The sequence below is a fragment of the Hyperoodon ampullatus genome (assembly GCF_949752795.1).
Source record: "Hyperoodon ampullatus genome assembly, chromosome: 11".
Classification (NCBI taxonomy): Eukaryota; Metazoa; Chordata; class Mammalia; order Artiodactyla; family Ziphiidae; genus Hyperoodon; species Hyperoodon ampullatus.
The window spans coordinates 68,734,079-68,761,836 of NC_136924.1; the positions used below are offsets into that span (position 1 = coordinate 68,734,079).

The 27,758-nt window shown below is 40.6% G+C and overlaps 1 protein-coding gene across 11 annotated transcripts in view; it reads right to left on the reverse strand.

Annotated features, from left to right (window-relative positions):
* GRIP1 (glutamate receptor interacting protein 1) overlaps positions 1–27,758 on the reverse strand; it is a gene marked incomplete at both ends in the record, with an annotated part of 711,329 nt that overhangs the window by 37,014 nt on the left and 646,557 nt on the right. For all 11 annotated transcript variants that reach the window (XM_079716052.1, XM_079716060.1, XM_079716058.1 and 8 more), the window contains 5 exons: positions 9,280–9,471; positions 9,641–9,780; positions 12,193–12,337; positions 23,574–23,719; positions 25,380–25,449. In XM_079716052.1, coding sequence (XP_079572178.1) covers positions 9,280–9,471; positions 9,641–9,780; positions 12,193–12,337; positions 23,574–23,719; positions 25,380–25,449 — 693 coding nt within the window. The remainder of the gene's footprint in view (positions 1–9,279; positions 9,472–9,640; positions 9,781–12,192; positions 12,338–23,573; positions 23,720–25,379; positions 25,450–27,758) is intronic.

Sequence of the window (27,758 nt, forward strand, 5' to 3'; positions counted from 1 at the left end):
GTGGACATATTACTGCTCAGGATAAGACTATATTTCCTAGCCTCCCTTGAAGTTGTGTTAATTTAATTATGTAGAAAGTTCTGGCCAATGACATGTAAACAAAACTTCCGGAAAGGCTCCTTACAACTCTCTTTCCTGCTGCCCGGAATGTAGATGAAATGGCTGGAGCCCCAATAACTATCTTGGATGATGTGATAAACCTAAGGATGGAAGGCAAGTGCTAAGCATAATAGAGAAGAAACACTTAAGAGCATGGGTCTTTGATGACACTGTTGAATTATATACTAGTTCTGAAATGCCTACTCCTTTTTGAGTTAAGTCACTGCAATATTAGGGTTTTTAGTCCTATTCAGCTAAGTCAAATCCAACTGATATGCTGGGGTTAGAGTTTGCTTTGTAGATCTGACTTTCCCCTTACTTAAGTCCCAACATCAGACCTGGGTTGGGGTAGGGAAATAACAATCCTGACTCTGGGTGTACGTTCAATCCAGATTTTCTAACAACACCCCGACTCTGTCAAAAAAAAATTAAGATGTTGATATTTTAATCCATTGCTGACTCCAGTTTCTATTTCCCAACAGATTTAGAATTGATAAAGGCAGGGACTGATTAACATCAAAACACCTAGCGTTATCAAGGTACCAAAGACCAAAGCTTGCTTAGAGAAGAGTGAGAAGCTCAGGATGAGGAGTAAAAGGTACTGTGGGGAAGTGTCAGGAGATGAGATCGATAAAGAAGTTCGGGACTGGGGCTTCCCTGGTGGCGCAGTGGTTGAGAGTCCGCCTGCTGATGCAGGGAACATGGGTTCGTGCCCCGGTCCGGGAAGATCCCACATGCTGCGGAGCGGCTGGGCTCGTGAGCCATGGCCACTGAGCCTGCGCGTCCAGAGCCTGTGCTCCGCAACGGGAGAGGCCACAGCAGTGAGAGGCCCGCGTACCGCAAAAAAAAAAAGTTGGGGACTGGATTACAAAGAACTCTGTGTTTTAAACTAAGGACCTTTGGCTTCATCCAACAGCAAGAGAGGACAATCAAAAGAGTTTTTTTTTTTTTTTTTAAAGGGAGTGGCATTGTTTGATTTAGGTTTTCTAAAGGTCATTGATAGTAACGTGGAATGGTAAGATGCTCAAAGTAAGATGAATGAGGAAGTAAATATTTCAGACCTGATGAAGGATTTATAACAAAGGCAATGGCAATGAATGGAGAGACATGAGATGTGAAGCTAGTAGAAAGTAGGAGGATGCCTGGGTCCTGATAACACAGTGGGGCTACCTGCCCCCTCAGGCTCTTCCCTACAGTGGGAGAAAAATAAGCCTCTATCTTGTTTAAACACCATCCTCTATATTTTCTTTTATACGTAGGTGAATCCAATCCCTAACTGATGCAGGTGGATGATTAAAATAGGGAATATCTGAGGGAAATTAGGTTTGGGTAAAGGCAAGTTGGTTGCCACAGTTGAGAAGATGTTACCAGGCCCTGAGGAATATCCCTTTACACTAGGAGTCAAACTTAAAAGCCATGGAAAGAATAAAATAAATGAGGCAGCCCAGGTGCCAGAAAAATCAATTGCCAGAAATATAATTAGACTTTGTTTTTACTGAGTGATGATGTAAATAAGCACATAAAATTAACAGGTATGATACTGTAAACTAGATTTAAAATTCTAAATTGATTTAAAATTCTAAATTGATTAAAAAATTGAAAGATAGAAGTAATTAAAAAATGTATGTCCTAAGTAGTTACTCTTCTTATTTAGAACTGGAAACCTTTTCATTTTTCTTTTTTTCTCCCTCCTTTCCCTTTCTCCCTTTCTCCCTCCCTCCTTCCCTTCCTTCTTTCTTTCTTTCACATCTAGGTTTCAGTATCTGGTCTTACATTTTGTATAATAATGTGAGGGATGTTATGGATTGACTTGTGTCACCCCCAACTCGTAAGTTGATGCCCTAACCCCTAATATGACTCTATTTGGAAATAGGGCTTTTAAAGAGGTAATTAAAGTTAAATGAGGTCATAAGGGTGGGGCTATGGTCCCATCAGATGGGTGCCCTTATAAGAAGAGGAAATGTGGATACACACAAAACACCAGGGATGCAGGTACACAGAAGAAAGGCCATGTGAGGACACAGTGAGAAGGTGGCCATCTGCAGACCAAGGAGAGAGGGGCTTCAGAAGAAACGAAATCTGCCAACACCTGATCAAGGACTTCTAGCCTCCCAAACAGTGAGAAAATGAATTTCTGTTGTTGAAGCCACTAGTCTGTGGTATTTTGTTACAGCAGCCCAAGAAAACTAACACAAGGTGTAAAATTCAGTCTAGATTCCTTTCACTGAGAGTAATGTTTAATTTTTATTCAGTTGCATGATGAAAAAATAGGTCTTCACAAATGTAGGTACTTCTGAAAGTTGATGGACTCTTGGTATAATAATTTTTATTTTTAGGGTAACTACACCTCAGATATTTGTAAAATTCGGATGCTCAATATTGTTTTTAGTACCACAATATGATGCAGATAAATATCTTCCATTTGTAGCTCTTAATTCACATTCACTATTAATTTAGAAAAGTGATGCTGGTTCTTATTCATAAAGTTTAAAATCAGAGAATGGTTTTGAAAATCAGTCCTCGACTCTACAATTTTGGGATTGTAGCTCCTGCCGTTACTTTTACTTTTGAAAGCCAATTTTAGCACAGGAGAGCAAGTCAGATAATGTCCTGCCAAATTTATTTCCTAAAGCCCCAATTTTGCTAAAAATGAGAAAATCAAATCATACATTTGTGTAACTATTTGTAATTGTTGTTGCCAAGAAATATTCAATGCATTTAGAGGAGACGGTGGTTTCAAAATGGCAGAGCAAAGATAGATCTACCTTCTCTTAGAAATCACCTCAAAACAAAGAACAGAATGTAGAGTCCATCTTCAGCAAAACTAGAATATTGAACCATAATACACGGGGAGAGTTACCAAATCCCGTGAAAGACAAATGCGGTGTGGTGCTAAGAAGCCAAGAGGAGACACCTCTGACCAGAGATATTGGAGAAGGCCCAGTCCTCCAAAGCAGGGGCCATGGCATGAGGCAAAACAATAATGCTTTGTTTGGAACACTAGAACCGATTGCATTGACTGGTGGCAGGAAGCACCCTAGACCCAGTTTGGCACCAGGGAAAAGCCAGGGAGGTGGGCTGAGAGATACCTCCAGACATGCCACAGACTGCATGAAGCAATCGCCCAGTGAGCCAGAGAGGAATTCTACATTGGTGGCAGCCTGCAGTCGCTGCCCTCTGCTGGCTGATGAAGAATGCACTCATCACAGGTACCGTGAACTGAGGGTAAATTTTGCGCCCTTCCAATTTAGGAGAAAGTCATCTCATTTAAACATAAGCAGTAATTTAAAAGTAACTGGCATAAGACATATACCAAGTTAATATTTAAACAAAGGAGAGAAGGCACAGAAAAACAAAGCCATAACAGATGAAGGATACTCATGAGAAAAAGACTGCCATGGAGCAAATGATGAATATGACCAAATATATCACAACAAAATTTAAAAAATACACATCTCTATAAAACAAGAGATCAGAGATATGAGAGCTCAAGGAAAACTGGGCAAGGCAAAATCATAGAAGGAGACGAAATATGAGCTTGTAGAGATCAGAAAAGAAATGGAAGAGAAAAATAACCCTCCCCCAATGGAGAAAATCCTGCTGAATCTCCTGCTCTGTGCTACTCTTTGTACGTACTATGTTGTGTTACCTAACTACGTTCAAGGAAAGCTGGACTCTGACTGTACATGTTGGTGTCTTTTTGATCAATCACCATCACCTTTTATGAAAACTATAAGGACGAATGGAAATAAATGAATTATGCATTCAAGTCATAAACAGAACAAAATCTAAGAAGAACAAAGTTAATCAAATTAAAAGCAAAAATTTATTTTAAAAAATCAGAATGGAATTAAATAAATGCAAGAGTCAGTTCTTTGTTAAAAAAAAAGGACAAATACATCAAATATAGAACCATACTTGGGATATAATTATAGAAACCAAGAAAATTACAATAATCAAATAAGTGATTATATAATTATATGCAAATATATTTGAAAACCTGGATGAAATGGAGTTGTTTTCTTTTTCTGAGAGAATACAAATGATCATAATGACCTCAAAAAGGATCCAGCAATCCCACTTTGGGGTGTATATCAGAAGGAAATAAAATCTGTATTGAAGAGATGGCTTTACTCCTATGTCATTGGGTCATTATTCACGATAGCCAAGATACGGAAACAACCTAAGTGTCTGCCAATGGATGAATGGATAAAGTGTGGGATATATGTATTTATATAGGGAAATGCTTTAGCCATAAAAACGAAGGAAATCCTGCCATTTGCAACAACATGGATGAACCTGGAGGACATAATGCTAAAATAAGCCAGAGAGAAAAAGACAAATACTATGTGAGCTCACTTATCTGTGGAACCTAAAAATAAAGTCAGACTCATAGAAACAGAGAGTGGTATGTGGTTGCCAGGGGCTGGGGAGCAGGAGATGAGAGATGTGGGTCTAAGGGTGCAAACTTTCATTTATAAGATGAATAAGTTCTGGGGATGTAATGCACAGCCTGGTGATGATAGTTACTAGTACTGTATTGTATACTTGATGCTAAGAAAGGAGACCTTAAGCCTTCTCACCAAACACACACACACATAAATGGTAACTATGCGAGGTGAGAGATGTGGTAATCAACTTGGTGGTAATCATTTCACAATATATATGTATACCAAATCTTATTACATTGTATACTTTAACTACATATAATTTTGTCAATTACACCTCAATAAAGTTGAAAAAATAAACTCAAAAGAGAGAACTGTCTAAAGAATATATATGACAGGATCAGACTGCCTGACTTAAGAGTCAAGAATTACAGACATCACAAGAGCCTCACCGTCCATGAGTATGACAGTCCAGGTACCATCAATTTGTCAGTCTCCTCTTGTATTGATTGACCTTTGCAAACTCTAAGGAAAGCAATCATAGGGTTTCCTGAGAGTTTGAAGGAGGAATAAATAAGACAAGGGGGCCCAAAGCATAAGCTCTTGATAAGGCAGAAAGGCATGAATAATATAAGAGTCAAGAGAATGGGGAGTGGAAGAAGCTGGCCCAGAAGCAGACTAGAAAAGGTGTGCATCAATAGGACTGAGAGTCATCCCACTGTGAGACTTCTTTAAACACAGTCCTTCTTTCTCCACCAGCTTTGATTACTCCATCCTTTTTCCCTTTTCATTAACTAAGTAAAAATTCACTCTGTTGGTACTTGTTAATTGTCTGGCCCTTCAGCTGGGTAACCTCCTTCACAAGAATAAGGACCATACCTCTTTTGTCCAACATTGTATACCCATCATATATTGGCTTTTATTGTGCCAGTCATTACATATTTACTTAATGAATGCATGGGGCAAGCTTGACATTTTGGACTAGAAGCAGAGAACAATAAGGAACATGGCTGCAGAGACATGAATTCCTAGCCCAAGGAGGAAGATGTGCATGACGGAGGTACAACATCCTACTGGGAATGGAGCAACTATTATAGATTTAAAGGTAAAAGTCTTCTTGAGATATGGTAGAGAGAGTGTGCTGAGAGACTGCGCAGACAAGGCGGAAAGATAATCTACATCTCACAACATGATATATCACAGGGGAAAAAAGGTATGGTTCTAGGCCTTCCTTTAAAAAGTCAACTTCATGGGCTTCCCTGGTGGCACAGTGGGTAAGAATCCACCTGCCAAAGCAGGGGACATGGGTTCGAGTGCTGGTCTGGGAAGATCCCACATGCCGTGGAGCAACTAAGCCTGTGTGCCACAGCTACTGAGCCTGCGCTCTAGAGCCCACGAGCCACAACTACTGAAGCCCGCGCACTTAGAGCCCGTGCTCTGCAACAAGAGAAGCCATCGCAATGAGAAGCCCGCGCACCACAACGAAGAGTAGCTCCCGCTCGCTGCAACTACAGAAAGCCTGCATGCAGAAACAAAGACCTAACACAGCCAAAAATAAATAAATAAAATTAAATAAATTTATTTTTAAAAAAGTCAACTTCACAAGCACTATCTGGAGAGATCTGGTTTAACCCAATATCACAAGTAAAGGGGAAAAAGGGGGAAAAGACAGACTTTGAGATCTTGGTAAACAGTAAGATCAACATGAGTGACTAGGACGTGCCCATCAAAATTCTTTTTTTTTTTCCCCATCAAAATTCTTATGGTGAGGTAGGCTGCACTGATGGGTTCTACAATTTCCAATGATGAAGATGGCAGGCTTGAGTTGCTCCAGGCTGCCATATTCCTTTCTGAGTGCTACACTTGTATAGAGTTAAACTTGAACATATTCAGAAGAGAGGCCCCCAGGGTGACAAAAACACTCAAAAGTAAGTTATGTGAGGAACAGTGAAAGGAACTGGGGCTACTTTGCTTAGAGGAAAGACTCAAGAGAGGCATGAGAGCTGTCTTTGAGCAGCTGAAGGGCTGTCAAATGTCGAGGAGGCTTTACTTCGGAATGACCTTGAGGGTAGAACCAGAACAAATAGGCAGAAGCTACAGGCTGACAGATTTCAGCTCAATACAAGGGAGAACTCCGAGCCGTCAGAACTAAGTACGGGGAGTGGGGAGAGCTGCCTTAGCAGTTAGGCAGCAACTTGTCGCTCTGGGCGCTCTAGGCCGTGCAGCATGACGGCGGGCAGCCAGGCTGGACAGGACATCAAGGGCTGCACTGGACGCCAGACTAGCTGACTTCAGATTCTCTCCCAATACCGAAATCCCTTGATTTCAGCTTCCGTGTTCCTTATGGGAATCACTGGAGATGAGTTATGTAGACGTGCTTTGTAAACTCTAGTTTTACAAACACAAGGTATTATTACCAATTTTTCATCACCTTGGAGGATGTCAATTCTATCCCAATTGCCATTTTCTCTATATCTCTCTAATCTCTCTTCAAACTCATAATGATTTTTAATTTATAAATGCCAAACTTATCATACCAATAATTATGACTACTATTCCCTGCCTAGGATTTCAAATTTTCAAAATCCTTCATAAATAATAAATGGTTCTTCATCTTTTATAAACGAGAGATAGGCCTTATATTCAGTGTGCTAATCATGGGCCTGATCTTATTGTGTAAGAGGATAGAGTAGCTAAGTTCTCACATATCACTTAGGGGCAGAACTCATTATAATCAATAGCTCACCAAAATCTGTGTAACAAAAAAGTTCCCACATTAGTAAATAAACAATAAACAAACACATTAAGAAATAAACCTCAGTCTATGCTGATAGAATGTGACTTGGGTCCTTTATCCAGAGTGTCCTCTGGGAGTTTATCAACTCCCTGGCAATGAAAATAGCTGTTATTTGGTGGCATAGCTAACTTGTCACAAGGTATTTGGACTTGGAAAAAATTACTTGCCAGATAAATGAAAGTCCCAATCCTCTTTTGGGTGTTCAAAATATTTTATCCACCTGTTTATTCATACAACAGAATATTACTGAGCCATAAAAATAAATGAAGTACTGATACATGCTGCAACATGGATGAACTTAAAAATATTATGCTAAGTGAAAGAAGCCAGTCACAAAAGGCCACATATTATACGATTCCACTTATATGAAATGTCCAAAATAGGCAAATCTATAGAGACAGAAAGTAGATTAGTGGTTACCTAGGGTTTGGGTGGAGAGGGTGGGTGTGTGCTAATCTGTATGGTGTTTCTTTTTGGGGTCACTAAATGTTCTATAATAGATTATGGTAATGGTTGCACAACTCTGTACATATACTAAAAAACCACTGAATTGTGCATTTAAAACAGTGAACTTTATGTTATGTAAATTATATCTCAAAAAAGCTGTTAAAATATATAGTGTCTTGAATAAGAATAAACCAGTAAAATCGAATTTTCTTTAAAAATTAAATAAAATTTTCTTGTTTTTTTAAAAAACAAAACAACAAAAAGAAAACCAAAATATTTTCTCCACCGAACTCCAATATCATCTCTAACAAGTAATGACTTGATAACTTTGAAATATCATTTCTTTTCATTTTTGTCCATCCTTCTTGGGATTTAACAGAAAGTGACATAGGTAGAGAGAAAAAAACTAGAACCAGGAAGAGAGCAAACTGGATACAGACTCTCCTCAAAAGTGGTTACCTAAGTTATTACAAAGCAACCCTCCCGCCTGAACACATGTTCTCCAAACTGTTTATGTATTTTATTCTCTGACTTAAACCAAGAGCAGAAAAGGGATTCAGAGGCTGGTATTTATACAGGGTGTTAGAGAGAAGGTAAGGCTCAGATAAGGAGAAATAGAGAGAATTTTTGACACACTTCTCTTTGGATGCTAAGTATCGTTAAGAAGGAAACATATTTTTAAACGAAGCATTTAGTTTATACTCTGTCTTCAGTCTAATACTTTTTGTGTGTTTATATTGTGTTAGTGAGGTTTACCTTTTCATATAGGTTATACTTCGTCCCATGAAGATGATGTTTGTGAAGAAAGAACTACAATATACTTTAATATACTATGATTACAACTCTCTAATGATGAGCATTGGGGGAAACCCCTACACGTTTCCATGAAAAGTCGGGAAGAGGCAGGAATAAATGGGGTCACAAATCTTTGGCTCATCTCTTTGCACATCCCCTGCTCTCCTCATTCCATCTTTGTGGAAACTTGCTAAAAAAGTAAGACAGGGCTTCCCTGGTGGCGCAGTGGTTGAGAGTCCGCCTGCCGATGCAGGGGACTCGGGTTCGTGCCCCGGTCCAGGAAGATCCCACATGCCGCAGAGCGGCTGGGCCCGTGAGCCATGGCCGCTGAGCCAGCGCGTCCGGAGCCTGTGCTCCGCAATGGGAGAGGCCACAACAGTGAGAGGCCCACGTACCGCAAAAAAAAAAAAAAAAAAAAAAAAAAAAAGTAAGACAATGGGGCCCGTCTTCAGTGACCCGATTTATTGTGTGGTTTGCCTCATATTAAACTGTGCTCGAAGGACAAGCTCTGGATCCAACACTTGGACGGCAGTAGGTCTACGGGGGCCTGCTAGTGTTGGATAGATGGTCATAACTTATTAGCATTAAGGAGGAGGAGATGAAAGGCGACCATATTCAATGTGTTCACTATGGTTACATTGATGCAGACACAAGTAAAATAAAGATATTCTTTTCACGGAGCAGAAGGTGGATCTTTGAGAAACCTGAGCTTCACCAATGACAAATTTCCTGTACCCCACAGCTAGGACATACCTTGATTCCCGTAGCTGCCTTCTATTCCTGAGCCATCCCACGAGTCCACGGCACTGTCCACGCTGGGCACAGTGGAGGGGTACGTATCGGTGAGTTTGCCTGGCTTCTGTGCTGGAGACGGGTCCTCCACGTCTCCCAGGTCACTCAGGTGGCTGGCAATGGGGAACTTCTTGGGACTTGATGCTGACTGGGCTTTAAAGACAGAAAAGGAGCTTAAGTACCACAGAAAATTTATATACAAAGATACTTCAACACTCCCTGGCTGTGTATTTCCCGAGAAACAAACACATAGACATTTGCACATTCTTTAAGGGAAGGAAATGCACTGCAAATCCTTAATTGTGGCTTTCAACCCACTCACCATCTGTCTGCTTCTTAATTTTCAAGGTGACAGTCTCTCCTGCCATCTGTAACAAATGGATGGCTTCACTCAGAGGCTTCCCTTTCAAGCTGCTGCTATTGATGGCTAGGATTCGGTCTCCTATGTGGATCGCGCCAGTTCTGAAACACCAAATAATAATAGGAAAGGTAGAAATCATCCCTGAATGCTACTGAATATAAATTCCCTGATATACTTTATTTATTCATAATAATAAGGACTTGGCAAGGGTCTCTAGAAGTCACTCCTTGCCTTCTCCTGAGCAATGTTACAAGATAACTGTGTCTGTTGTGAATTACCTTTTAGTTTCAAATAAAATCAGAAAAAATGTTTTAATTAGTATTTAAAATGGACTTGTGGGCTGTTTAAATTCCAAGAAAGCTGAGTCATTTGATAACCCTCTTAAAAATCCCAAGGAAACGAACAAAGTGGGACAATCACTGTGGTGATGTTTACCATGGAGCAGTCCTTCTTTCTACAGACGTAGAAGTGTTGAACACAGTCAGTCAGCATCCCAGCTTACCGGAAGCAAGGCTTAGACACAAGACCCTGGTGTGGCAGGCCCCCCGCCACCCCCCAGTGGTGATTCCAAGAATTGAAAAAGGTTGAACCCAGGAATCAGTTTTTTTTTGTTGTTGTTGTTGTTGTTGTTTTTGCCACACTGCGACCTGCAGGAGCTCAGTTCCCCGACCAGGGATCGAACCTGTGTCCCCCGCAGTGGAAGCGTGGAGTCCTAACCACTGGACTGCCAGGGAATTCCCAGGAATCAATTTGAATCCACCTCTGTCACCCACCAGCTGTGTGACCTGGGCACCTTATTTTCACCTCTCTAGGTGTCAATTTCCTCATCACTAGAATGGGGATAGTCATCTCACAGGGAAGCTCTGAGGGCTAAATAGGAAAACACATGTAAAAGGGCTTAACATCCTGCTTGAAATGTGGAAAAAGAAAATTAATTTACTGAGCAATAGATAAACCTTTGATCTTTTCCCTTCTCATCCCATTCTCACCGGATTCTGAACCAGCAGACTGAAATTTACGATTCTGATGTTCACCATGTCTATCTTTGTTTGAAAGCACAGGATGAGGGAGGGGCAGACTCACAGCAGTCAAACTCAGGAAAGGTTTAAACACTCAGATCTCTCCACCTGGGTTGAAGGATGTAGAGTGGGAATCCCATGTGCTAGCCTCTGGGGTGCTGGCTCACTTGAAATATCCTGAGTGAAGGAAGCCCAGCTCACAGCCTGCTTGTGACTGAGTGGTCTGACCCCAGGTAGCTTTGGGGTCGGCAGGCAGCGGTGCTGGGCAGCAGCAAGTGGGGCAACGGAGGTGACACTGGGTCACACAGATTATGAGGGGCTGCCTAACAAGTCTACCGATGCATCTACTCTCAAGGAATTTTTTTTTTCCTTAAAAAAAAAAAAAAAAAGAGATCAATTCATTCTTCCATAAAGAGTCTCCGGGGAGTGCCCTGGCGGTCCAGTGGTTAGGACTCGGTGCTTTCACTAATGTGGCCTGGGTTGAATCCCTGGTCGGGGAACTAAGATCCCACAACTGTGTGACGGCACGGCCAAAAAAAACAACAGTCTCCAGCTTATGAAAAAGCCATGCTGTAAGCCATAGAACACTTGACCAGGAGGTTGCTGAATCAGATCAATATTAACTTTTTCCTCATTGTCTAACAGAGAAACCTAGGACAGGGGGACACCTGAAGAATACCATATCATAGGTGTCTCTGTTAATATCAGAATACGAAATTCCAACAGGGCAGCCTTTTTTGAGCTGCCTCGGTGCCCTCACCTGACAGATGAGGATGTTGGATGAGCTGATTTCTAAGGTACCCTGCAGCTCCAAAATTCTGTGATGCTATATCTCTGTTTTGCACACCAGTGTCTTCAAGTGTCAGCATGAACAGTGTGTGTGCACTCCTGAGCTAGGTTACTGGAGGATAGGTCGGGTTATGGGGTTTGGAATATGTCCTACAACATGTCTTGGAAAGAAATACAGTATAATGGGGGTGGGGTGCATGCCAATGGAAACAAACTGCCAAAGGAACAAATGGGCATTCCAAATTTCAAGCTGTTATTAAGTCACTGCACTGTTTCCTGAAATCTTTGAAGACGAAGCTTCTGTCACCCTCTCAGCAGCTAAGCCCGGTACCTGTCAGGTAACAGAGGCTCAAGAAATGTTTGCTGAATTGAATTGGACAAGCCTTTTAACCTCCTTGAATTTTAGTCTCCTCCTCTCAAAATGGACACAATATAAATTTACCTCTAGTCCATTGTGGTCGGTTTACACATTTCTGGAGACTAATATCAATGCTAAGCCCAGGACACTTTTAACTGCCTATAACATGCCCCTCAAAATCAAGTCAGAGCTCTGCCTGAGAGTTTTCAAGCTCTAAAATCAATCCTTTGTGCAGAGTTGAAAAAGGCAACAGATAACCAAGTGGAGAGCGGAGCATGCTTTTATGTGGCTGTGAGGAAGGAAACCCATTTCAGACAGATAATTGTTGAAGGTGCTTCGAATGTTACCTTTCAGCTAACCCTCCTTTAGTGAGGCTTGAAATGATTATAGGATCAAAAGGCTCTTCAGTTCCTGAAATCGTGATGCCAAGGGGCCCCCCATAGCGCTTCAGCTCCACGGTGTAAATAATTGCTCCGGAACTTTCTTGCTCATCTGCAATAAATGCCAACGAGTCGTAATTGGTTTCTTTGGAAGAAGCAGAGTAAAAAGACACATATATTCATACATAAAATAAGAAATTCAAAACATCATCATCAAAGCACTGTGTCTCAGAAAATAATTATTTTGGGAAGTAGCATTTCCTTAGTAGGATATACCATTCTAATACAGGGATGCAGTTCTTATCAGTGTCAGGGAAGGGGCTCTCTGCCTGATGACCTATATTTTAATTTGTGAGCAAGCTACCCAGCCGGCACTGCGGGCCCTTTAGACAATGTCCCTGCCTAGCACAGTGCTTGCCCAGCATTTTGTGAGTGTGCCACGAATATCCGTGGACTGAACACACCGCTGAGGAGGCGATATGGGTGGAGAGAGTCACGCAGTAAACAGAGACTGGGCTCCGCAATACCTATTTTCAGGCTTTACAAGCAAGCTAACTCTCAATATAGAAAAGTTGATTTAACTCACAGTTGGAGCAAACTTTAATATATGCATGGTTAAGTAGGGCTTGGAAATCTGGAATCCCTTACCTATTGTTCCTCTGTGTCTTAAAATGTGAATCTTATTCACAAAATCTGTGAATCTTATTTACAAATACACAGATAGTAAAACAGACGTTTGAATGATTATCTCTCTGCTGTTCTTGAGACTAGGAGCCATGTAAGTTACATTTCAGTAGCACATGCCAGGTTGCCACACTCTTGTGAGCTAAGTTTCACCATTTAATGTTCCTATGAAGGAAAACATTTGTGAGTGTGGTCTGCCTAAAGCATTGGCTTGAAAGATGTCATGGGACACCTTTCGCATGGTTGGGTATTTTGACTGCATCCAAGTTGCAAATATGAAGTCTCAGAATTCAAAGGGTTTTATTTGCTTATGACATGCTGAAAGTTCTTGAGCATTTCTTGCTTTATTCGTTGGGCCTGGGAGCTGTGAGTGGTTAAGGAGTTGTTCATTGCTGTACCTAAGGATACAATGAAATGGTCCAGTAGATACTTGAACAAAACAGTCAGCTTTTATAGTCAGGCTGTATCCTGGAGAAGCATTAATACAGTCACATTTCTGCAATGAGCAGCTGTTCATTTATTATATGAGACCCTAAACTAAGGAGGAATAGAAAAGCTTGAATTAACAATTCAATTATCTGTGTGTGCGGTGAAGAATTATAATGAATATAAAATGAAATGTCTATAGAGAAATGTAGGAAGCGATGTGTCCTTTCCTGCCAGCACTTACTTCACTTCTGGCCACAGATTGGGAGCTCTGGGACGTACCCATTGCCTCCACTCCCTCAGTGGAGGAAGGAGAAGCTCCATACATAGAGAATAAAGACCATCTACCACACACTGGAATGCTTAAATCAACATCCTAGGGTATAAACATCTTCAACATTAGACTCAAATTTATACTGGCAGCTGAGAATCCTCCACTGCTTCAACGGCTCTGTTTCATGGTTTACACACTTCTTCCAGGGTTCTACTTTAGTTGTGGCCAACAGGCTGGTGATGGGCTGCCAAGCAGCTGCTGAGAGAAGCACCAGGATGCAGAGTAACCAAAAATGGAGGGACAGTCAAAAGTCTAACTTTTTCTACACTGTGATACATCATCACCTGTCAGAACTGGCTTTGACATAAATGAGTAGGGTATTACTGGACAGATTACACGTATTTTGCAGTCTGTGCCACCAACTATATTCTGCATAAAATTCTAGGTGAGTCATTTGATTAGTAAACCTTGATATAGTTAAGTGTTAGTTACCACTGGGCACTCTGCTGGCCATTCAGCGTGGGTGTGTGTGCCAGTGGGAAGACCCTGCCCTTTTATTGCCCTTCTCCCTTACAGGGCAAGTGCGAGCACTGCCTTGTCAATGGGCACCAAGCATTCCGGATGTGGCCATCAGCTCTTTATGGGAGTTGTGGGAAATGGCAGTTACCAAGTACATGGAACCCAGCTGCCCAGAACCCAGGAACCTGTGGGAAGCTTCAGTTGAAAATTTAGTCTAGATGAAAACAACCACTGGCCCACAGGAAGGTGAGCTGGGGTGCAGTCCCATTCACCAGGAGAAGGGGGAGAAATTGGTTCCAGCTAGCTCATTCTTCAGGTAACCCGGAGTGAGTGCCCTGTGTTATTTCTGGACAGTTTGGCAACTTGAACCTAAGATGACAAAATAACGTCAGAATGGAGTAAACCGGTTTAGGATGGTTTCAGGACACTTTATGTAGGAACATTTTAAATTAGGCAGCTGAGGCGCCACAATAACAAAAGGCAATTGTTAGGGACTCAATGAGTTTAAATAGTGGTGAGATGCAAATCAAGAAAATGGCTGTATATTAATGAAGAAGTGATGCTATATTTAGATTATGACAAAAATGTAGTTGATTTCTGATTTCTTCAACAAATAAAGAACTTGGAAACAAAAACGAGAATGGGTAAATTTAAGAGACGTTACAACCAAAAGCAATGAATACTTCTTTTTGGATCCTAATTCAAACCAACTGTTTTAAAAAAACTTGTCTATCTACCCATGTATATGAAAACCAGGGAGATGGGAACATTGAGTACATATTTGAGGAGATTAAGAATTATTGCTAATATTTTGGGGCTTCCCTTGTGACACAGTTAAGAATCTGCCTGCCAATGCAGGGGACACGGATTTGAGCCCTGGTCCAGGAAGATGCCACATGCCGCAGAGCAACAAAGCCTGTGCGCCACAACTACTGAGCCTGCACTCTAAAGCCTGCGAGCCACAACTACTGAAGCCCACGCACCTAGAGCCCATGAGCCACAACTACTGAAGCCCGTGAGCCTAGAGCCCGTGCTCCGCAACAAGAGAAGCCACCGCAATGAGAAGCCTGCGCACCGCAGCGAGGAGTAGCCCCAGCTCACTGCAACTAGAGAAAGCCCACGTGCAGCAACAAAGACCCAATGCAGCCAAAAATAAACAAACAAATAAATTAATTAATTAAAAAAAAGAATTATTGCTAATATTTAAAATTGTGACGATATTTAGTTATGTATTTTAGAAGTCTTTTATAAGAGTATTGTTTAGGGATACATTAATAATATTTGCAAGATGCAATGATATGATGTCTGGAATTGCTTCAGAATAATTCAGTGTGTGGGTGGGGTGCGGAAATTAGGGTGGGAGTAGATCTGAAGCAAGACTGATTCTAAGTTGCTAACTGTTGATGTTAGGTGATGTAGGCTGGTTCATTACACCATCTTTCTCTATTTTTACATATATTTTCATAGTAATTTTTTAAAAAGAAAAAATATTAATTCCCTTAGAAAACACTATGTGGATGCCTTGAGTAAAGAGACATTTAATTAGTTTGGCTTCCTTACTCTCTTAGCTGATGACGGCTGCCTGTACACTGTCTCGTCCAGACCCTATGACCCATATGCCCACCAGGCAGGGTTCCCAGAGCATCCTACTGCCATGTGCTCTTGAGGAGGCCCCATGTCAGTTCTGCCCAGTTGTTCACAGCAATGGTCTCTTCCTAAATTGTTTTCCTACTTCGGATCCAGACTTTGTCCCTGCCTCCCACATCTATTTTCACCAGTCCTGCCAACACTGAATTCCGTCTCTTTTCTTCCCAGAATATTCTGAAAGCATAAATCTGAACATGTTACTCTCTTCCTTGAAGCTTTCCGTTAGGTCCCAGATTTCTGAAGAATAAAGCACAACCCCTTGGCATGAACAGCGCTGGAGCCTCTGTCTTCTACTATCCTTTCCCATCCCAATCCAATCTAATTCTCTCCCCACTGAACGACCTGTGGTCCATTTAAAAACACTTTGTTCACATCTTTAACCTTGCACGTGTTACTCCCTGGAAGCAGACGTCTTTCCTCCCCCCGAGAATTTCTACTCTTCCTTCAGAACTTGGCTCAGATGTCTTATATCTCTGGAAGCCTTCCTGGCTCCTCAGCTGAGACTAGAGACCTTTCCTATGAGATCCTACAGCTCCTGTGTATTTTTCTAGTGTTTCTCAACGTCTTTAAAAAAAAATTATTGCCTCCTCTCCTCCCATCAAGGAGAAAAATTAAATTTAAATTCTCCCTAATGAGAGAAATTAAATATGAGGGAATAAGAGTCAGTCGGGTAGGGTTGGGCTTTGGAGGGTCACAAATTATTGTAACGTAATATCTAAGATTCTTTGCTCCCTGAGAACCAAATTTTATTTTTTTTAATTGAAGTGGAGTTGATTTACAATGTTGTGTTAGTTTCAGGTGTACAGCAAAGTGATTCAGTTATACATACATATATAACTATTTTTTTCAGATTCTTTTCCCTTATACCTGAGAACCAGTTTTTGCCCCCATCGGGAATGAATGGTCTGGTATATATGCTTTTCGCTCTATGTGTCTCCTTAATTAGAACAGGATCACCCTGAAAATTATGATTTTTTTTTTTTTTTTTTTTTTTTTTTTTTTGCGGTACGCGGGCCTCTCACTGCTGTGGCCTCTCCCGTTGCGGAGCACAGGCTCCGGACGTGCAGGCTCAGTGGCCATGGCTCACGGGCCCAGCCGCTCCGCGGCATGTGGGATCTTCCCGGACCGGGGCACGAACCCGTGTCCCCTGCATCAGCAGGCGGACTCTCAACCACTGCGCCACCAGGGAAGGCCCCGAAAATTACGATTTTTTATATTCACATGCCCAGAGCCTGGAACTATGCCTGGCACCAAGGAGACTCCAGTAAATGCCTAAACAAATGAGCGAAAGGACAAATGCCTGTTAGCAGGCAGTCACTGGTTCCTAGCTTTGTGAGTCACCCTTCCGGCTACTCCAAGGTCTGGATTCCTTCTCCAAGGTGATGCAGACCCAATCAGGCTCATTCAAAGAGTGAGAATAAAGCCTGGGCTGCCTGAGTTAGCTGCAGGCTGCACTTCCAAATCCATCTGCCTTCTCGGGCGTCGGCCCAACTGGCAGCTGTAAGGCCCTGCAGCTTGGGAGGAAGGTGATAACTGCCATTTACGCTCAGACCATTTTGGAGGTGGAAGCACTCCAAGACGCTCTCTCCTTGAGGCTGGTCCAGCTTAGAAAGGAGCAACTGGAGTGTTGAACCAGAACAGAAACTTTCTGAGAAGGAAGAATGCAGGATCACCAGGAAGTTGCAAAGTGAGCCTAAACAGATCTTAGTGATATTATAAACAGCTTCTATATCACAACAGAAGGTTTACCACTATTAGCAAAAGAGGTGAAAGGGGGCCAGCCTACTTGTTTGTTCTGCTCAGCTCTAGTTAAGAAAATTAATGGGATCACGGAACAGATGCAAAATTGCAGCATTACTCATCTGCAATGTTATTTTCAGGCTTCTGAGTGCTGCCTGTTTAACAAAATGAATGCTATCTGGCTTGAATCCACAATGGCAGCTGGACTGGGGAGGCTTGGATTTGGGAGAGGGTCTTTGGAATGCATAAATGCACAGGTCAATCAAAGTTCACTTCAACTAAAAGTGATGGAATTCATTTCACAGAGTATGGCTACACTTCTTGGAGGTGGACAGACCTGAGAAAATGAACCATGTAGAACAATACTCTCTACAACTGCCTTACTGTTGTGCCAGAAAGGCCAACCTTACTGGCCTTATCAAAGTCATGTTCCAAGGAGTTGTTGAGTGTTTAAGAGTAGAATTTGAATTTCCTTATGTAAGTGATCATTTATAAGTCTCCAAATTAGGTTGCCTTGTGACAGTGTTTCTTCAAGTGTAGTTCTGGGATGAGAAATTTTAGCAGTATCTGAGAACTTGTTAGAAATACCAATTCTCAGCTCTATCCCAGACCCGTAGGAATCTGAAACTCTGGAGGAAGGGCCCAGTCACCAGTGTATTAACAAGCCCTCTGGGTGACTGTGATGCTGACTTGAGTTTGAAAATCATTACTACTTTGAGATAAAGCAGAAAAAAGGGAAGAGTACTTTTTTAAAAAAATCTATCAGAGTTTCTTCTTGCAGCCAGCCTCTTGTCAAAACAACCCCTACCACTGCTCTTCGCATAGCCAGGATCATTCTTGGTTGCTCTGATGGGGCATTTCTGCTACTTCAACCTAGATTTGAAGGGAAAAATGCTGCTGCAAATTACTTAGCCAGCTTAACACTGATGAAGTGAAAAAAAAAAAAAAAAAAAGATGAAAGCCCAAATCTTTGAAGGGCAGATTTAACTGGTACTAATAAGGCTATATTTGCATAAGACTCTATTTGAAATTGTAAAAAGGTAATTTGCTTCAGATGGGACAAGTTGCAGCCTGGAAATGTTTCTCAATGCAGATTAGAGCCGGTGAAGGGAAAATACTGAATTTTTAGTCTCTACAAACATGCTATGTATTAGAAGTGAGGTACACTAAATCAAGAGAGAGGTCATTAGCGTCTGTGTATTTGACTGGCACAAAGGCAGTGATACAAAGCGGACCCTTAGAAATTATTTGGGACAGATTTGGAAGCTTCCATGTATTTCTTCCCACAATTTCCCCAAATTCTCTCCTTTGCTTCAGGGTTCTTTCTCAGATCTCCAAACTCTCCCCTCTTCAGCTACGTTGGATCTAAATGCAGTCAAGGCAATAGATCTTATTTCAAGCAATAGATCTTATTTGCTTCTCTGAGGGCCTGGGGATTAGGTAACAGCCATGGTTCTAGAGGCTTGGACCCAGACAAGCACCGATTGGCTCTACTCGATTTTATGTTCCCGTGGTAATGAAAGATGACAGATGTAAAAGCTCCTCTAGAGAGAATGGCCACCGAATATGGGGGGTGGGGGTTTCCCTACAATCCCAGGTGTTCCAAAAGATTTGGCCATAGTAAAATAAAGCTAAAATTAATTTTAAAAGCATCCTAATAATGGCTGTTGATAGTGCCTTCATTGGGCCTTACTTGGTGCCATTCATTATCGCTGAGTGCTTAAATATCAATATATTGCCTCCTTTGATCCTTAAAACTGCCATGTGCAGGACGCATTCAATGGACATTGTGGATGAGGACACTGATGCCCAGAGAAGTTAATTTTCCCAAGTTTCCCAGCTTGTCAGTTGTGAAGTCAGCCTAGTGTTCTTAGTCATTTTATTTTACTGCTTCCCCCAGCCAGCGCTAGAAACAGAGTTAATGCAGACTCTCTTGAATGCCTCTTCATTACTTCAGTAAGTGACTGCAACCAGTGATCACAGACCAAATACCCTGGCCTCGTTCCCCTGCTTTTTGTCTTTTAATGGCTCCTCATTGGCTTCTGGGGTAAAGTTCAAATTTTTTAACATAGTTAGAAGGACCATAATGATCTGGCTTCAGTGTATCCATCTATTCACCCACTACTGAGTCCTTACACAAACTTTTTGCTTCAGCTATACCTGCTACTAGGATGTGCCACTCTCTGACTTCCTTTGGCTCATACTCTTCCTCTGGTTAATTTTAACAGCGCCTCCCAAATACTTTCAAGACCAAGGTTGTTAGAAGCATTTCCTTGAGCTCCCCAGTCTCAAATGGGTGCCTTCACGTTCTCTTAACATTTTGTGCACACACCTAGAACATTCATAGTACTGTTGATTATTTTCTTCCGTGTCTCCTATAACATGGTGACTGATTTAAGGGCAGAGATTGTGTGTCCTTTTTAATCTAAGAACTGGCAGTCCCTAGTACCTTACAGATGCTAAATAAATGCTGATGGCATGACTGAATGAAAAACAAAGACTTTAACAACCTTTGAGAATAGTTCTACCATCTCCTTTAAAGTACAAGGCAGAGCAATAAAATTATTGTAGCTGGAAGAGAGGCTTACGTTTTGAAGCAACATCTGTTAAACTCAACTGCAGTATTACTAGCTTAGGAAACCAAGTTATATCAAGTATGGTTATAAACTTTCTGTAACTGATCAGAGAACCAAGGATGGAGAGGAGCAGACACTTAAGGAAAGAACTGGAAGATTCCTGAAGTCTACTGGTACAGAAAGTCCAATATTAGTATAAGCAATATTTTAGGGAGTGAAGAATATATACTGAGTATTACCATTCTAAAATACAGAGACAAAGGATGGCAACAATTTAAAATCACCAGCTTAATTTCAGATTAAGCAAGGTATCAAACTTCCAAAATCAGTGACTGCTGTCATGAATAATGCTTATTTCCCACTCATTTATATCTTGACCAAGGATCAGAACTAATGTGGGGAAAGGCGTTTCAGGATGTAATAATAATAAAAATAGTTCCCAGTTACTGAATACTGATCGTGCCAGGAAATCTCTCTCTCAACAAGCTACAACAGCTCCCCGAGGTGGGTATTATTTTGTGTGCATTACTGAAAATGGTACTGAATCTCAGGCAGGTTAAGTAACTTGCCCAAACTGACACAGCTCAAATGTGGTAGAGCTGGATTTAAAAGTGTGTGCTCGTTATGTCTACATAGTTGGCCTTGAACTAGTCTATATCCAGGTTTTACATTTTGAATAATCCCTTCCCCTTGCTTTGCTCTGAATAAAAAAGGATTCAGTTACTCAAATTATACTTATATTCTCATGGGGGAAGAGGATACAGAAAGACTCAAATTCTTCCTATTCGATGATCAGATGATAATTTTCAAATAACGGTCTGTTATAAAAATGTGTCTAAGTGGGTGTATATTTTAGTATGACAACTGGAGAAAATCTGGTTTGGGTAAATATGTCTCTTGCACCTATATTTACAGTCTTATTTTGGGTAGGTGCATGGTTTTCAATGGAAGGACTTAGGATTTTAAAAACTGGACCTCTTAGGGCTTCCCTGGTGGCGCAGTGGTTGAGAGTCCACCTGCCGATGCAGGGGCCGCGGGTTCGTGCCCCGGTCCGGGAAGATCCCACATGCCGTGGAGTGGCTGGGCCTGTGAGCCATGGCCGCTGAGCCTGCGCGTCCGGAGCCTGTGCTCCGCAGCGGGAGAGGCCACAACAGTGAGAGGCCCCCGTACCGAAAAAAAAAAAAAAAATTGGACCTCTTAAAATTAGGAAAAAAAAAACACCTAACAAGCATGACCATTACCATAGTATTAGGCATAGGGATTGTAGGGCAAAGGGTCTAAAGGGGAAAAATAAGCCAAAGGAAAGAAGCAACTGAAAGTAAGATCCGGCTCTCCAAGTGCTCAGCTGTTGTTTCTGAAACTCCCCCCAGTGTGTCTGCACAGCCTGGCTTTGGAACTGGGAACATCGCCAATCACAAGCACCATACATATTCATCTCTGGCTTGGCTTCTTCACTCTGCAAGGAAGGTAGCTGAGATCTGCTTAGCTTGGCAAATCATGCAAAATGTGTTTCTCCATAGGGCTTTGCCTCTTTACTAGGACAGAACCCAGTCTGATGCTGGAGGCTTTATCCTTCTTTTTAAATAAATCCCCCAAAGAAAATGCCATTGAGGCATGCTTGTTAGGAGAGAAATGCAAGTGTTGGTGTGGAAAATCAGTTGCTTGGGAAATAACTAGTAGAAATCTATGCATATTTTTAAACGTTCGTTATAAAATATACTTGGATATAATCATCTTTACCAGCTGTACTGATGGATGTAACTACCAACTTGTTTTGACTTTGAATAGGAATCATAAACACAAGGCCTGACATGACCACGAACTCTGGATCTAGAGGATTAGATTCCAGGAGAGTCCAGGACATTGACAACGGCTCATTACTGGTTGGGATGAAACTATATTCAGTAGAAACTCTCTTAACCAATCTCCCTTTAACCAATTTACTGGATTAATTGTGACTCTCTATCCTCTTTGTAAAATATACTGACCAATGTCATTGAATGTTCCAGAATAATAGGTTTCCCTCTGTAGTACCCCGTGTACCTCTGTTCCTGCTACCAATTGAGTCAAAAGCTTGAAAGTTTAGAGTCAATTATGATTATTCCCAATCCTGTTTATGCCAGTTTTACTTGTTATTGTAACTACATAATTTAATGAATCTTACACAACCTATGAAACATGAGTATATTGGATCTATGAAAAAATCAAATGCTTTGGAAAGATTCAATAAGGGGGATTATTAGGCAAAAAATCAACAGTTAATTACATAGAGGAAAAACTTGAAAACATTGGGGAAATAAAAATCTAGATGGAGTAAGCATTCAGATTGCTTTAAATTATTTAAATTCTCACTGCATTAAAGCAAAACAACACACAAAAACCAAACCTGGAAATCATAAACTGTATATTATGGGTATGACTTAGGCAAACAAGTCAAAAGACTTGTAATTACAATCAGCAGAAGGTGTTGGCTTCACCCATAAGATTGGTAAATTTTTAAATTAAGTGTTTATGTTATAGATATATGTCACTTTCTATAAATCCCCACATTAGTTGACTCTTTCAGTTCATGAACTTTTTTCAGTTAGCTTGGGTTCTTATCAAAAGCAGATAAAAGGGCGTCTGCTGCGGGGCTACTCAGATTGCTGGGTCTTGGCCCACAGCAGCATCATGATGAAGTTTGTTAGAAATGACAGTCTCAGGCCCCACCTAGGGTGAGTGCTCAGGAACTGTGTTTTAACGAGCTCTTCAGGTGATTCTGAGGCCTTCTCAAGTTTGAGAAGCACTGCTCTCCTGTATTTGCACATTACTGGAAGCACTAACAATGGATACAGCCCTTTTAGAAAGCAACATGGTACAAGACTCATCAGAAACCATAAAAATTCCCTTTTTATTTTGACCCAGTCACCCTACTTTTAGGAATATTTCCTAAGGAAATAATTCAAAAGAAAAAAAGTTGAATAAAGATATCCACGCATAAAAATATCAGTTACTGTGCCACCTACAGTAATAAAACGACTGGGAGCAATCTAAGTAAGAAGAAAAGAATGGTAAATAAATTACGGGCAGTAAATTAAAATGATAGCTATTAAGGGTTTGTAAAATGGTAACATGTTTATAAAGCTAAGGAAAAAAGAGAACATGTACTGTGGTTATAATTACGTAATATAATATCAACTAGAAAATGACCAGTTCTATTGTATTAGGGTGGTATCAGGTGATGATTTAGTTTTCATCTTTAAAGTTATTTTAATATAGCTATGTTTATATAATGAAAATATCTTAATTATATCATTTAAAAGCACCATTATTTAAAATTCATACTACACTCTCAAGGCCCAATTTAAAGACCCTCTTAACTACAAAAAACACTGCTGCAATGTCACTAGCCAGCTGTTGTATGTAAAACACCAAGATCTAATATCTTTGGTGACAGACGGGCAGTTAGAGAAATCAGGCTTAACTAAGGAGGTTATCAATACCTGAATTATCTTCATCTTTGCGGATTTTCAGCTTCACCAAGTCTTCACACTGCTGGAGGATCTGAACTGCATCTTCCATGGAACAGTTGTCCAGCCTGATGTTATCTATGGCAAGTAATTTATCCCCAAGTTCCAGGGTTCCCGTTCTGATAGTAAAGGCATAGCAAATGCATGATTAATGATGAGCACTTAACCAGGCCATTTAAGAGGCATTTAGCACAAAGCAGCATTATGGTAGTCTTTAGAAGAAGTAAGGTTCTTCAACTTTTAAAATTGCATTTTATTGACAAATCCCCTTTTTCCAGTCTTAATTTGGATGACTGCCATGACATTACATTGCAGAGTATTAAAAAATATTTTTTCTTCTGCTTTCTTCAATTAGACCAGGACAACCATATAAGCGTCACTCAGGAATTCTAAGGTTTCCAGGAAGGGGGGTAATGGGCCCAGGTTTACACAGCCCGGTTGTCCTTATGCTTCTCCAGATTGTTGCACCACTTCTGGTCCTTGGCAGTCCAGACACTAGGAGAGGATACAGGGAGTGAGGCGAGTCAAGGTGGGATGGACTTAGGGGAGGTCTGAGTCCTGGTGTCTCTGCTGTTTCCACCTGCACTGGGGAACTCACTATGGCTGCAGTAGGGAGAAAAGGTGAATTGGATGCTACCTATCTAGAAGGTGGCCACTGAGAGTCTAATACTGGTTATGGACTGCTTCAGGTCTTGAAAGTTTTTAAAGGTCCATCATGAAATGCGAAAAACAATGAGAAGGTATATGTGCTTGCAGGTGCTTCTGTACGTATATGCACACATATCTGTAAGGAAGGTTATGTTTTGGTAAGAACCATCCTTTATGCATTATGTCTGTGACCGAGATTGCTAATTGCTTCCCAGAATCCATTCTCCCTTCCTTCTTCGGGGTCATCCCCTATAGATACACACCCCAGACTCTCTCTGCACCACCCCACCACCCTTCTATGGCTGGAAAATCACAATGACTGGAGAAGCTGGAGAGGACGGCAGAGCTGCTTCTCCAGCCCTGTGTTGGCTGCCTACCTCCCAACTGCTGTATGAGAGACAAACTTCTGTCTTTTTGGATCCACTCCGTTTATGTCTCCTTGTCACAGTATCTGAGCCTATACCTATATACCTAAGTTCATACAATGCCCTTCCTACTTTTTGAGTGTTAAAATATTTCTTTAATGAAATGACTGTGATAACAGATGGGATTTTTTTAAGTCCTTAACTGGAAAATAAAAAGAAAGTTAACAGTCTTACATCAATATTCCTAATCACTTAAAAATATTTTTGATCCGTGAAATTGAAAGTTTTAGGCTCCCTGATTTTTTTAGTCTATGAACCAAATAGGATACATAAACACTGTTTAAGGCTCAAGGACCTGGCTTGACTAGGGAGGACATCCTGGCATCTAGCAAAACTCTCCCCTAAGTTATTATCTCCATGTGGGGTGACTCTCATCATTGGGGCCACTTTCAGTTTTTTAGCGGGAAAAATGAAGGATGGAAGATGATCAGTGAAGGAGAGGCTATGTTGGACTCATGAATGACCCTAAAAAACATTTTCATGTGATTGTTGTCTGCACTGGGTGCAGAAATAAACTGACACCGGGGGAGAGCTCTACATAGCCATTGACATTAGGGATGTCAAATATGATCGATTAATCGTGGCTGCCTGGAAAATACTGAGAATACTATGACCTATTAGCAAGGTTGTCTTGGGTGTGGAAGAGGTCACTTCTGCTGTAATTAAGAAATACCTTGGGATGAATCAGTAAATCCATCTTTCTTACCTGTGTGCCACACTGCCTTTCTTGATATCTGATATGACCAGGGGGTCTCCTGGTTTTCTACTGGATGGTGCTGTAATAATGAAGATAGAATAGTCACATCTTTATATCCACGATTCACCCACTACTGTACAGGTCTCACAGTATAGCAACCATTAATGCAAGTACAGTTTGTATGCAAAGCAAAGAGAATCAGCAAATGAATTTTAAAATGCGCATATTACCCCTTCTTGATATAAAAAATGTTTGTGTTAAAGTACTCATAAACTTGAAAACTAAAGCAAAGTTATTTTAAATCTGCAATTGGAGAAAGCAATTGAAAAGCTGCCCATCTGGATTAAATCTATTTCAATCTGTGATTCTCAAGAGAGGGAGGTGAAGAGTGAACAGTCCAACAGAAAAGTGTATTAAAAGCAATTAGGGGCTCCCCTTAGTGGTACTTACATGTAATCCCTTCTCCTACCCATTCTTTCACTCCTTACCTGTGAGGAGACACCACTCTTCATGGGATCCTGCCATATTACTCAAGTGTACTGGGTGGGAAAGTGGATGAGAATCACTAATGTAAATTTTTTTTTTCCCCAGAAGGATATCTTTTGCTAGATAGACTACAAATATTAAATTTTGCTCACAAATTCATACCTAGAATGCTCTGAAATGTTCAGAAATCTGACTGATGCTATTTATTTATATTGATATATATATTCATATTTAAACATGTACATGTAACTTTTATTGAGTTTATAGATAAATCTATTATCCTGCACAGTGGTCAGTTTTGGGCTTTATAACTTTTCTTAGGAATATTTCCCTTTGGTGATAATGAAATAATAATAATGAAAAGCTATTAGGAATGAGTCTACTTAGACTTAATCCTCAAAATGAACTATAGTCCATATTTCAGTACAAAAATATCATCTTGACCTAGAAAGTTTACATTTAGTTTAGGAGTTCGATAATTAAAATGAACATACCAACATTTATAAACAACAATTTGCCTCCAATAGGAGATGTTTTACCAACCTGAAGCCTGGAGTGATTTCTTTTTAAGGATCATTAAAAGGCGCCTAATTTAAGATTTTATTATAAACAGTCTGATCACCCCATAATAATCACAGAACCATATCATATCCCATAATCCCATTTGAATCCCAGGAAAATGTTTATGCACAAGAACAGATGGTTTAATATCGTAACACATCATTGAAAGAAAAAGCAAACACATATACCAATACCTTACCCACTGTCTTAGTCCACAGTAAATGTTAATGGGACTTCATCCAGTCATTATTCTTAGCTTCTAGCAAAGAATGCAAAACATTCTGTTCACTACAATTAATTCATAATTTAAACCTCCACTCAATGATTTGATATAATTCCACTAGAGAAATATAAACATCCAGCGGTTTTACTCATATTACATTTCAAACAGCAAATTGTTCTGGGCACAGGGCACAAAAACAAAAACTTTGTTATGACCAGCAAATACAACTTTCCTAGCATCTGCCAATAACTTTACATGATATTTTTCTAAGCTTTAGTAACCATCACAGAGCACTCAATGTTTCCCTTGGTTTTTTAAAAAAATCATTTTCCATTGAAATGGACTAAAACAAAACAGTATAGGCAACGAAATACATCAAACCCATCTCTGTCATCCTCTAACAGAGGAAAATAACACTGTGACCTCTGGACAAACCCACACAGCTTTGCAGAGAGGTGTGAAACTTCTAATGGTCTACAGACATGTATGGTGCCCATTTCATGTTTACTACATTCTTCTCTTTCTCCTTTAATCAAGTCCATACTTGAGGTTTGAAAGGTTCATCAGGGTGGATGCCCATTGGAGTTGATGTAGTTGAGCCCAGAAGTTGAGCTCCTGACACCATCACTACCATGCTTACCAGGCACATTAAGTGTGGCCATGCCTTTGGGGCTTCGAGGGCTCAGTCATGGTTTGCACACCCTGGCACCAAGTTTTATTTTATTTTCCTTTAAAAATTTTTTTTTATTGAAGTATAGTTGATTTACAATGTTATGTGAATTTCTGCTGTACAGCAAAGTGACTCAGTTATACATATATATACATTCTTTCTTTATATTCTTTTCCATGATGGATTATCATAGGATATTGAATATAGTTCTCTGTGCTATACGGCAGGACCTTGGGGTTGTTTATCTATTCTATATATAATAGTTTATATCTGCTAACCCCAACTTCCCAGTCCATCCCTCCCCCATTCCCCTTCCCCTTGACAACCACAAGTCTGTTCTCTATATCTGTGAGTCTGTGTCTGTTTCATAAATAAGTGCATTTGTGTCATAGTTTAGATTCCACACATAAGTGGTATTATATGTTATTTGTCTTTCTATTTCTGACTT